Source organism: Anolis sagrei, chromosome 13, assembly GCF_037176765.1.
Source record: "Anolis sagrei isolate rAnoSag1 chromosome 13, rAnoSag1.mat, whole genome shotgun sequence".
NCBI lineage: Eukaryota > Metazoa > Chordata > Lepidosauria > Squamata > Dactyloidae > Anolis > Anolis sagrei.
The window spans coordinates 1,247,929-1,260,178 of record NC_090033.1 but is presented as its reverse complement, the minus strand read 5'-3'; the positions used below and the strand labels follow the sequence as shown (position 1 = coordinate 1,260,178).

At 44.3% G+C, this 12,250-nt stretch overlaps 1 protein-coding gene across 4 annotated transcripts in view; it reads left to right on the top strand.

The window, feature by feature from the left end:
* The window catches only part of PRKCZ (protein kinase C zeta), an 83,348-nt gene that overhangs the window by 27,385 nt on the left and 43,713 nt on the right, over positions 1–12,250 (top strand). Inside the window, exon 1 of one of the 4 annotated variants that reach the window (XM_060759048.2) lies at positions 71–180. The exons of the other annotated variants lie outside the window; for them this stretch is intronic. Coding sequence (XP_060615031.1) covers positions 159–180 — 22 coding nt within the window. The 5' untranslated portion in view covers positions 71–158. Of the gene's footprint in view, positions 1–70; positions 181–12,250 lie in introns of those variants that run through there. 4 annotated transcript variants of the gene reach the window in all.

The following is a 12,250-nucleotide window of genomic DNA, read 5'->3' as shown; positions in this document are numbered from 1 at the left end:
ACCCAGAAGGGGAGAAATCTCCTTGAAAAGACGTGGTTCTGGGCCAGGTGACAGGTCTGGTGGTTTTTCGTTTTTTTTTTTTTTTGGGGAAGAGGAAGATCAGACAGAGGAGTGTGCAGAATGAGTGATGCGGCTGCTCAGGGCGATTCGTGACGGAAATGTATCCCAAAAAACCGGACGGTATGTGCATTTGGCCTGTTTGCTGCGTCTGTGGCACCAGGTTGTTTTCGTGCATCGAGGAGAAAGGCTCAAATAGACTAGTTGTATTCGTTGCTGTCATCATACGAAGGAGAGAGAGAGAGGGGATGGTACCGCATTGCTGCATCGGGCTCAATCAATACGCTTCATGATCAAATTATATTTTATGCTGTCGCTGATGCTGACACATCCTGGTGTTGTGTTCGTTGTATTTCCGAAGGCTTTCATGGCCTGAATCACTGGGTTGTTTTTTTTTTTCTGGGCTGTCTGGCCATGCTCCAGAAGCATTCTCTCCTGATGTTTCTCCTGCATCTGTGGTAGGCATCCTCAGAGGTTGTAGGGTCTTGTCGAAGGTTTTCATGACCGGAATCACTGGGTTGTTGTGTGTTTTCTGGACTGTCTGGCTGTGCTCCAGAAGCATTCTCTCCTGACATTTTGCCTGCATCTGTGGTAGGCATCCTCAGACATGGTGGTGTCTTGTTGAAGGCTTTCATGGCCAGAATCACTGGGTTTTGTGTTTTTTCTGGGCTGTCTGGCCATGTTCCAGAAGCATTCTCTCCTGATATTTCGCCTGCATCTGTGGTAGGCATCCTCAGAGGTTGTGGGGTCTTGTCGAAGGCTTTCATGGCCGGGATCACTGGGTTGTTGTGTTTTTTCTGGGCTGTCTGGCCATGCTCCAGAAGCATTCTCTCCTGATGTTTCGCCTGCATCTGTGGTAGGCATTCTCAGAGGTTGTGGGGTCTTCTTGAAGCCTTTCATGATCAGAATCGCTGGGTAGTTTTGTGTTTTCTGGGCTGTCTGGCCATGCTCCAGAAGCATTCTCTCCTGATGTTTCACCTGCATCTGTGGTAGGCATTCTCAGAGGTTGTGGGGTCTTCTTGAAGCCTTTCATGATCAGAATCGCTGGGTAGTTTTGTGTTTTCTGGGCTGTCTGGCCATGTTCCAGAAGCATTCTCTCCTGATGTTTCACCTGCATCTGTGGTAGGCATTCTCAGAGGTTGTGGGGTCTTCTTGAAGCCTTTCATGATCAGAATCGCTGGGTAGTTTTGTGTTTTCTGGGCTGTCTGGCCATGTTCCAGAAGCATTCTCTCCTGATGTTTCACCTGCATCTGTGGTAGGCATCCTCAGAGGTTGTGTGGTCTTGTTGAAGGCTTTCATGGCCGGAATCGCTGGGTTGTTGTGTGTTTTCTGGGCTGTCTGGCCATGCTCCAGAAGCATTCTCTCATGACGTTTCGCCTGCATCTATGGCAGGCATCCTCAGAGGGTGTGAGACCATAGATACAGGCGAAACGTCAGGAGAGAATGCTTTTAGGACATGGCCATATAGCTAAAAAACCTACAACAACCATTGTGAGGTCTGCTGGAGGCTAGGAAAATATGTATTTGTGGAATGATGTCCAGGGTAGGAGCAAAGAACTCTTGTCTGCTTGAGGCAAGTGTGAATGTTGCAATTGGCCACCCTGATTACCACTGAATGGCCTTGCAACTTCAAAACCTGGCTGATTGCTGCCTGGGGGAATCCTTTGATTGGAGGCGTCAGCTGGCCCTGATTGTTTCTTGTCTGGAACTCCCCTGTTTTTGTGTATTGTTCTTTATTTACTTTCCTGATTTAAGAGTTTTTTAAAATACTGGTGGTGAGATTTTGTTCATTTTCATGGCTTCCTCCTTGGAACCTTGGAGGAAGGAGAGAAGAGCAGAGCTCCAGAGATCTTCATTGTATAGGTTTTAAAAATTGAATCATCACAGATTTGGTGGTCAAGGTAAGCGACATATAACATATTTCATCACATAATAGTCGCACCCCCATTTTTAGGTGGTAAAATTGGATTTTTTTTTTGGTATTTCTCACATAATAGTCGCAGAGCCATTTGGGACTGATCCCTTCTTCTCAGAAGGCATTGTATAGGTTTTAAGAAGGAGGGATCAGTCCCAAATGGCTCTGCGACTATTATGTGAGAAATACAAAAAAATTCCAATTTTGCCACCTAAAAATGGGGGTGCGACTATTATGCAATGAAATATGTTATATGTCGCTCACCTTGACCACCGAACCTGTGACGATTCAATTTTTCCTGTGAGGTCTGTTGGAAACTAGGAAAATGGGATTTATATATCTGTGGAATGATGTTCAGGGTGGGAGAAAGAACTCTTATCTGCTTGAGTTTGGTGTGAATGTTGCAATTGGCCACCTTGGCTAGCACTGAATGGCCTTGCAGCTTCAAAGCCTGGCTGCTTCCTGTCTGGGGGAATCCTTTGTTGTGAGGTTTGAGGATGACTATCATAGATGCAGGGGAAATGTCAGGAGAGAATGCTTCTGGAACGTGGCCATACAGCCCAGAAGACACACAACAACATAGTTGTATCTGTTGTCTTTCAGCTGAGCTTTGGAAAAGAAGGATCTTTTTTGTTTTTGCATCTTGTTTATTGTGTTTTGTTTTTTTCAATCACTGAGTCATTGACTCTTTATCAGAGAATCTCATGACATGAACTGCCACAAGGTTGCGGGTTCGAATCCGGGGAGCAGGGCGAGCTCCAGTCTGTTAGCTCCAGCTTCCCATGCGGGGTCATGAGAGAAGCTTCCCACAGGATGGTAACACATCTGGGCATCCCTTGAACAACATCCTTGCAGACAGCCCATTCTCTCACACCAGAAGCAATTTGCAGTTTCTCAAGTCACTCCTGACACACACAAAAAGGAATATTACATCTATATAAATAAAAATGTAATGTTCATTTGTGGGATTAACATAACCCAAAATCCACTGGATGAATTGACACCAAATTTGGACACAATACACTTACCAGGCCAACAAATGACCATCACTCATAAAAACACTGAAAAATACAGCAGAAAAGACTTTAAAAGCCCAAAAAACCCACAAAAATTACATTACAACACATCTGCAAAACCACATATACACATATTCACAAATATATATACACACACAGGCAAGTGAGGTTTATATATCTGTGGAATGATGTCCACCGTGGGAGAAAGAACTCTTGTTACCTTGATTAGAACTGAATGGCCTTGCAGCTTCAAGGCCTGGCTGGTTGCTTCCGGGGGGAATCCTTTGTCGAGAGGTGTTGACTGGCCCTGATTGATTCTGGGATACGGATTTGGTTCATTTTCATGGTTCCCTCTTTTCTGTTGAAATTGTCTGCGTGCTTGAGGATTTAAATCGCTTCTCTGCATATACACAAAACACATATACACAGACTGAGCCACAGCAACACGTGGCAGGGGGCGGCTAGTGTAATATATAATATACAAGTATTATATTATTATATGTTACTAGCCGTCCCCTGCCACGTGTTGCTGTGGCCCATATGGGGGTTCTGTGTGGGAGGTTTGGCCCAATTCTATCGTTGGCGGGATTCAGAATGCTGTGGGATTGTAGGTGAACTATAAATCCCAGCAACTACAACTCCCAAATATCAAGATCTATTTTCCCCAAACTTCACCAGTGTTTACATTTGGGCATATTGAGTATTCCTGTCAAGTTTGGTCCAGATCCATCATTGTTTGAGTCCAGAGTGATCTCTGGATGTAGGTGAACTACAATTCTCAAACTCAAGGTCAATGCCCCCCAAACCCTTCTTAGTGTTTTCTGTTCATCGTGGGAGAACTGTGTGCCAAGTTTGTTTCAATTCCATCATTGGTGGGGTTCAGAATGCTCTTTGATTGCAGGTGAACTATAAATCCCAGCAACTACAACTCCCAAATATCAAGATCTATTTTCCCCAAACTTCACCAGTGTTTACATTTGGGCATATTGAGTATTCCTGTCAAGTTTGGTCCATATCCATCATTGTTTGAGTCCACAGTGCTCTCTGGATGTAGGTGAACTACAACTCCCAAACTCAAGGTCAGTGCCCACCAAACCCTACCAGTATTTTCTTTTGGTCAAGGGAAAACTGTGTGTCAAGTTTGGTTCAATTCCATCGTTGGTGTGGTTCAGAATGTTCTGTGATTGTAGGTGAACTACAAATCCCAGCAACTACAACTCCCAAATATCAAGATTTTCCCCAAACTCCACCAATGTTCACATTTGGACATATTGAGTATTTGTGTAGAGTTTGGTCCAGATCCATCATTGAGTCCATAGAGATCTCTGGATGTAGGTGAACTACAACTCCCCTACTCAAGGTCAGTGCCCACCAAACCCTCCCAGTATTTTCTGTTGGTCATGGGAAAACTGTGTCCCAAGTTTGGTTCAATTCCATCATTGGTGGGGTTCAGAATGCTCTTTGATTGCAGGTGAACTATAAATCCCAGCAACTACAACTCCCAAATGACAAAATCAATTTTTTTTTAGTGAAGGACATACATTGGGTTGTTAGGTGTTTTGTGTCCTAATTTGGTGTTGATTCGTCCAGTGGTTTTTGAGTTCTGTTCATCCCACAAACGAACATTACATTAGGTTCTTGTGGGTTTTTTCGGGCTATAGAGCCATGTTCTAGAGGCATTTCTCCTGACGTTTCGCCTGCATCTATGGCAAGCATCCTCTGACCCACAAGAACCTAGTGATTCCAGCCATGAAAGCCTTTGACAATACATTGAACATTACATTTTTATTTATATAGATTTATTTATATAGATTATGCCACAATATCTATGATACACCACCAATACATTCAACTATTAGTATTATTATATATTATATTGTACTATATCATAAGTTATAGTATGTATAATATATAATATATTATATTATAACATTATTAATATTATATATAATAAATCAATACTATTACAGGACAATATTATTATATTTACTGAGCTCATGAAAACACCATTTCTTTCTTGCTGTGTTGTCTGTTGTTGTGATTATTGCTTTGAGGAAACGGAAAATCACAAAATTAGTACTAAATCAGGACCAAACCCCCTCTTTTTTGGGTTGTTTCCTCCTTTTCTCCCCTCGAAGACATTTTGGTTGTTGCCGTCTGGCATGTTGCATGGCATGCTCCGTACTCAGTGTTATTCCGTCTGGAAGAAAACGACAGTGTGTGATTGTTGGTTTTGAGGCCTGCAAAGACGGTGTCGCTCAGGACAGGCTTCCCCTTCCTTTGGAGATGCATCATAGAATCCTAGAATCAAAGAGTTGGAAGAGACCTCCTGGGCCATAATCCAGTCCAACCCCATTCTGCCAAGAAGCAGGAATATTGCATTCAAATCACCCCTGACAAATGGCCATCCAGCCTCTGCTTAAACGCCTCCAATGAAGGAGCCTCCACCACACTCCCTCCGGGGCAGAGAGTTCCACTGCTGAACGGCTCTCACAGTCAGGAAGTTCTTCCTCATGTTCAGATGGAATCTCCTCTCTTGTAGTTTGAAGCCATTCTTCCATTGCGTCCTAGTCTCCAAGGAAGCAGAAAGGAAGCTTGCTCCCTCCTCCTCCCTGTGGCTTCCTCTCACATATTTATACATGGCTATCATATCTCCTCTCAGCCTTCTCTTCTTCAGGCTAAACATGCCCAGCTCCTTAAGCCGCTCCTCATAGGGCTTGTTCTCCAGATCTTTTATCATTTTAGTCGCCCTCCTCTGGACACATTCCAGCTTAGAGTCAATATCTCTCTTGAATTGTGGTGCCCAGAATTGGACACAATATTCCAGATGTGGTTTAACCAAAGCAGAATAGAGGGGTAGCATCACTTCCTTAGATCTAGACACTATGCTCCTATTGATCGGCGATTCGGTTATTCGGGACACGTGGACCAGGCCCATCCCACAAAATGGAGCCAGCTTGCGGCCTCACCATGACTATACCGTTGCCTCGAAAGCATAGGGTGCCATGAAACACCTTCTCACAGCTGTTTTCGAAATGCTTAGGTGGACAGTGAGCTGGGCTGAAGGTCGGGTGCTCACCCTGACCCAGGCTTCGAACTGCCAACCTTTTGATTGGTGTGATCTTATTGCTACTGGTGATTAACCGGGAGGGACAAGGGTGACTACTCATGAACTATCGCTACTGTCACATCAGCTCTAGATTATTAAATATGGTTTTCTATAGGTGAGCAGATGGTGACTCCCCTGGATGGCATATGTTCTGTATCAGAAACTAGAGCTGATGTGGTCTACCCAATGCCATTTTCTGAATCTGCAATCCAAGTAACCAAACTAAATCTAAAGTTGACCAAAAACTGATTTGTAACCCCTTTAGGACTAATGTTGGTGAGTGGTCCCTGGTCTAAGTGGTCCCTGGTCTAAGTGGACCCTGGTCAAATGGTCCCTTGGTCAAAGTGGTCCATGGTCTAAGTGGTCCCTGGTCAAAGTGGTTCTTGGACTAAGTGGTCCCTGGTCTAAGAGATCCCTGGTCAAAGTGTTTACTGGTTGAAGTGGTCCCTGGTCAAAGTGTCCCTGGTCAAATTGGTCCCTGGTCTAAGTGGTCCGTGGTCAAAGTGTTCACTGGTTGAAGTGGTCCCTGGTCAAAGAGGTCCCTGGTCAACGTGGTCCCTGGTCAAATGGTTCCTGGTGTAAGTGGTCCATGGTCAAAGTGTTCTGTGGTCTAAGTGGTCCCTGGTCAAATGGTTCCTTGGTCAAAGTGTTCCCTGTTCTAGGTCATCCCTGGTCAAAGTGGTTCCTGGTCTAAGTGGTCCCTGGTCTAAGTAGTTCCTAGTCAGGTGGTCCCTGGTCAAAGTGGTCACTGGTCTAAGTGGCCTCTGGTCAAAGTGGTCCTTGGTCAAATGGTCCCTTGGTCAAAGTGATCTAAGTGGTCAAGTGGTCCCTGGTCAAAGTGGTCTGTGGTCAAGTGTCCCTGGTCAAAGTGGTCCCTGGTCAAATGGTCCCTGGTCCAATGGTCCCTGGTCTAAGTAGTCCATGGTCTAAGTGGTCTCTGGTCTAAGTGTTCCCTGTCAAAATGGTCCCTGATCAAAGTGGTCCTTGGTCTAAGTGGTTCCTGGTCAAGTGGTCCCTGGTCAAAGTGATCCCTGGTCAAATGATCCCAGGTCTAAGTAGTCTGTGGTCAAAGTGTTCCCTGCTCTAAGTGTTCCCTGCTCTAAGTGGTCCTTGGTCAAATGGTCCCTTGGTCAAAGTGGTCCCTGGTCAAAGTGGCCTTGGGTCTAAGTGGTATATGGCAGGCATCCTCAGAGGTTGCGAGGTTTGTTGGAAACTAAGCAGGTGAGGTTTAGATATCTGTGGAATGATGTCCAGCGTGGGAGAAAAAAACTCTTGTCTGCTTGAGGCAAGTGCGAATGCTGCCATTGGCTACCTTGATTAGAACTGAATGGCCTTGCAGCTTCAAGGGCCGGCTAGTTGCTTCCTGGGGGAATCCTTTGTCAACGGGCCCTGATTGATTCGTATCTGGAATTCCCCTGCGTTTTGAGTGTTGCCTTTATTGATTTTGGAGTTTTTAAATACTGGGATCCAGATTTGGTTCATTTTCATGGTTTCCTCCTTTCTGTTGAAATTGTCCACGTGCTTCTTGTGGATTTCAATGGCTTCTCTTTGTGGTCTGGTAGCTTGTGAGAGTGGTCCAGCATTTCTGTGTTTTCAAATAATCTGCTGTGTCCAGGTTGGTTCATCAGGTGCTCTGCTATGGCTGACATCTCATATTAAATAATAATAATAATAATAATAATAATAATTATTATTATTATTATTTGTACTCTGCCATCCTCTCCCCAAAGGGTAACCCACTGCAGTCACTATTTCTGTGGACATCATTTCCTGTTAGATCCCTGCATGTGCAAGTCACATCACCTGAACTTTGCAATCATCGTTTATCAAGGTCAGGACATCTGTCGTTACTCTTATTGTCTGGACTTCGAAGTCCAGTGTTTTCAGAAGGCCGAGCGCCTCTTTCAAGGTCAGCCCTAAATAGCCTTTTGAGACATTTGGTCATGACCAGGGTGGGACAAAGGACTCTTGTCTGCTGGAGCTAGGTGGGAATGTTTCAACTGACCACCTTGATGAGCATTTGCTGGCCTGGCAGTGCCTGGGGCAATCTTTTGTTGAGAGGTGATTAGATGTCCCTGATTGTTTCCCCTCTGTTGTTTAATTCATTGCGGTTGGGCCTATTGGCTCAGTTGGGAAATTGTGCTGAGTTTGCTCAAGCCAAGGGAGACATTTATTTATTTGGGTTGCTGTAGGTTTTTTTCGGGCTATATGGCCATGTTCTGGAGGCACTTTCTCCTGACGTTTCGCCTGCATCTGTGGCAAGCATCCTCAGGGGTAGTGAGGTCTGTTGGAACTAGGAAAATTGGGTTTATATATCTGTGGAATAATGTCCAGGGTGGGACAAAGGACTCTTGTCTGCTGGAGCTAGGTGTGAATGTTTCAACTGACCACCTTGATGAGCATTTGATGGCCTGGCAGTGCCTGGGGCAATCTTTTGTTGAGAGGTGATTAGATGCCCTTGATTGTTTCCTCTCTGTTGTTTTGCTGTTGTAATTTTAGAGTTTTTTAATACTGGTAGCCAGATTTTGTTCATTTTCATGACTTCCTCCTTTCTGTTGAAATTGTCCACATGCTTCTTGTGGATTACAACAGCAAAACACACTTACATTGAAGAAGGTTAGAATAATGGTTTAATCAGAATTGGACAGTCTTATCTTATATTACCATTTTATGTAAATATTCAACAACATTTAACCTACTGATGCCTCAATTAATATAATTTTATTGGTATCTATGTTTATTTTGAAATTGACCCGTAAATGCTGCATTTCCCACCCTCGGCTTATACTCGAGTCAATCCGTTTTCCCAGTTTTTTTTATGGTAAAATTAGGTGCCTGGGCTTATATTCGGGTCGGCTTATATTCGAGTATATACGGTATCCTATTTTGAATTATATGAGTCTGCGCTGCCCTATTGCACAGTTCAAAGCAAATAATTTGGATGTAGAGATGGGATTATATGGCAGTGTCATTGGGCCTCTGTGTATCGTTCAGCTTTTGGTCGTAACTTTTCCTGTCCCAGTTAAAAGCGGTGCCAAACTGTGTTAATTCTTCAGTGTGGATGCACCCGATACATCTATTTATTTATTTATTTATTTGCTACGCTTATATACCGCAATTCTCAGCCTACTGGCGATTCATTGCTATGATTCATTTGAATGTACATACTGAATTATTCAACTGGAAACCTTAACACGCACCGACCTTCCTAACTGTTTCAAAGCACAATGCGTGTATTATGTCAACAATGCTTGCCTTAGTCTTGTAAAGTGGCTGTGTGTGTGTCTATATACACGCACGCGCATACACACACAAGCGTTGCTTGACATATTTGAAAAAGTCATTATTTAATTGTACAAAATGCATAAGGTTGTGGGTGAACTACAGTTCACATCATGCCAGGAAAACTCCATAGGCACTTAAAGTTTGTTGTGTCAGGAAAGTTTGCTCTAGATGCTGGCGGGAACGAGAGACAGGGCCTTTTCTGTGGTGGCCCCTCGGCTTTGGAATGCCCTCCCCATAGAGGTGAGACCAGCCCCTTCGCTGATGGTATTTCGAAAAAGGTTGAAGACATGGATGTTTAAACAAGCATTCGATTAATCTGGTGCAACGAAACTGATGAACAAGGATTGGTTAATCACAGACGACGAAATTGGATTGCAACTACAATTAAGAGATGCATTGGATTATTATTGGTGGCCCAATAATATTGTGTATTGTGTATGTGTTTTTATGCTTTTTAATGGAATATTGCTGCTTGTCGTTGTGTTGTAAACCGCGTTGAGTCGCCGATTTAGGCTGAGAAACGGCGGTATATAAGCACAGTAATAATAATAAATAATAATAATAATAATTTAGTGTGCTCCCTGGCTATAGGGTAAACTACAACTCCCACTATGGTGAGTCAGTTCCCTCAAATCTCTCCAGTAGGTTGAGTTATGGGGGTTTCCAGGTGCCAAGTTTGGTCCAGGTCCATCATCAGTGGAGGTCAGCTCCCACTGTGGGGTGAGCTCCCACTGTTAGCCCCAGCTCCTGCCAACCTAGCAGTTCGAAAACATGCAAATGTGAGTAGATCAGTAGATCCCGCTCTGGCGGGAAAGTAACGGGGCTCCATGCAGTCATGCCGGCCACATGACTTTGGAGGTGTCTACGGACAACGCCGGCTCTGTGGCTTGGAAATAGAGATGAACACCAACCCCCAGAGTCGGATTCGACTGGACTTCATGTCAGGGGAAAACTTTTACCATATATATATATTTATTTTATTTTATTTTCCTGGAGAGATAAAATCAAATTATATATATATATATGTGTGTGTGTGTGTATAATTTTATTTTATTTTATTTTTTTCCTGGAGAGATTTCTTTCTGAGTTTTTTCTCTCTCCTTAACCTGAGTCTTTCTGCAAATGACGTTGGAGCTCGTCATCTATTTTGAGTGCGTTGTGGATGTGGGGATGCTGTTTTATTTTCAATCCTATTCTTTCAGACCTTGGATGTGTGTTAGGGCATCCGGTTGCTATAGAAACACTTACATTTTCGGTAGGAGTCTCCTAAGAATAGGCCCTGGAATCAAAACCCAAGGTTTCTTGTTTGCAAGACGCTTTCAGCTTCTGACTAGTCAGGATAGGGCTCCCCCGATATCCACGGACCCACCGTCAGCACAGCAGAAAACACAGTCTTTCTCTTCATCATGGGGGTTCGATGGGGCTGACTTGACGTGCCTTCCACTTGCCATGTTTCTCCCTTTCACCCTCCATTCATGCCTCTACAAATTCTGCATCACTGCTGGTCACAGCTGACCTCCAACTGGAGCACTCAAGGGCCAGGGCTTCCCAGTTCTCAGTGTCTATGCCAGAGTTTTTAAAGTTGGCTTTGAGCCCATCTTTCAATCTCTTTTCCTGCCCTCCAACATTTCGTTTTCCGTTATTGAGTTCGGAGTAGAGCAACTGCTTTGGGAATCAGTGGTCGGGCATCCAGACAACGTGGCCGGTCCAGCTTAGGTGATGGCGGAGGACCATCACTTCAATTCTTCTTCCAGCATGCTGACATTTGTCCGCTTGTCTTCCCAAGAGATTTGCATGATTTTCCGGAGGCAGTGCTGATGGAATCGTTCCAGGAGTTGCATGTGACGTCTGTAGACAGTCCACGTTTCGCAGACGTAGAGCAGGGTTGGGAGGACAATAGCTTTGTAAACAAGCACCTTGGTATCCCTACGGATGTCCCAGTCCTCAAGCACTCTCTGCTTCATTCGGAAAAAGGCTGCACGCGCAGAGCTCAGGCAGTGTTGTATTTCAGTCTCAATGTTGACGTCTGTAGACAGTCCACATTTCACAGGCATATAGCAGGGTTGGGAGGACAATAGCTTTGTAAACAAGCATCTTGGTCTTCCTATGGATGTCCCAGTCCTCAAAAACTGTCTGCTTCATTCAGAAAAATGCTGCACTCGCAGAGCTCAGGCGGTGTTGTATTTCAGTGTCAATGTTGACTTTTGTGTAGAGGTGGCTGCCAAGGGAGCAGAAATGGTCCACATTTTCTAATGTCACACCATTAAGCTGTATTTCTGGCATTGGAGAGGGATTGGCCGGTGACTGCTGGAAGAGCACTTTGGTTTTCTCATTGTTCAATGACAGGCCAAGCTTCTCGTATGTTTCTGCAAAAGTGTTTAGAGTGGCTTGTAGGTCTTGTTCTGAATGCACACAAACTATGTTATCATCGGCATATTGGAGTTCTATATCAGATGTTGTTGTAACCTTGGTTTTGGCTTTCAGTCTGCTGAGGGATTGGCTGGTGACTGCTGGAAGAGCACTGTGGTTTTCTCGATGTTCAGTGAGAGGCCGAGCTTCTCTGTGAAGGTTTTTAGAGAGGCTAGTAGGTCTTCTTCTGAATGTGCATAGATGACATTATCATCGGCATATTGGAGTTCTATATCAGATGTTGTTGTAACCTTGGTTTTGGCTTTCAGTCTGCTGAGGGATTGGCTGGTGACTGCTGGAAGAGCACTGTGGTTTTCTCGATGTTCAGTGAGAGGCCGAGCTTCTCTGTGAAGGTTTTTAGAGCGGCTAGTAGGTCTTCTTCTGAATGTGCATAGATGACATTATCATCGGCATATTGCAGTTCTATAACATATGTTGTTGTGACCTTGGTTTTGGCTT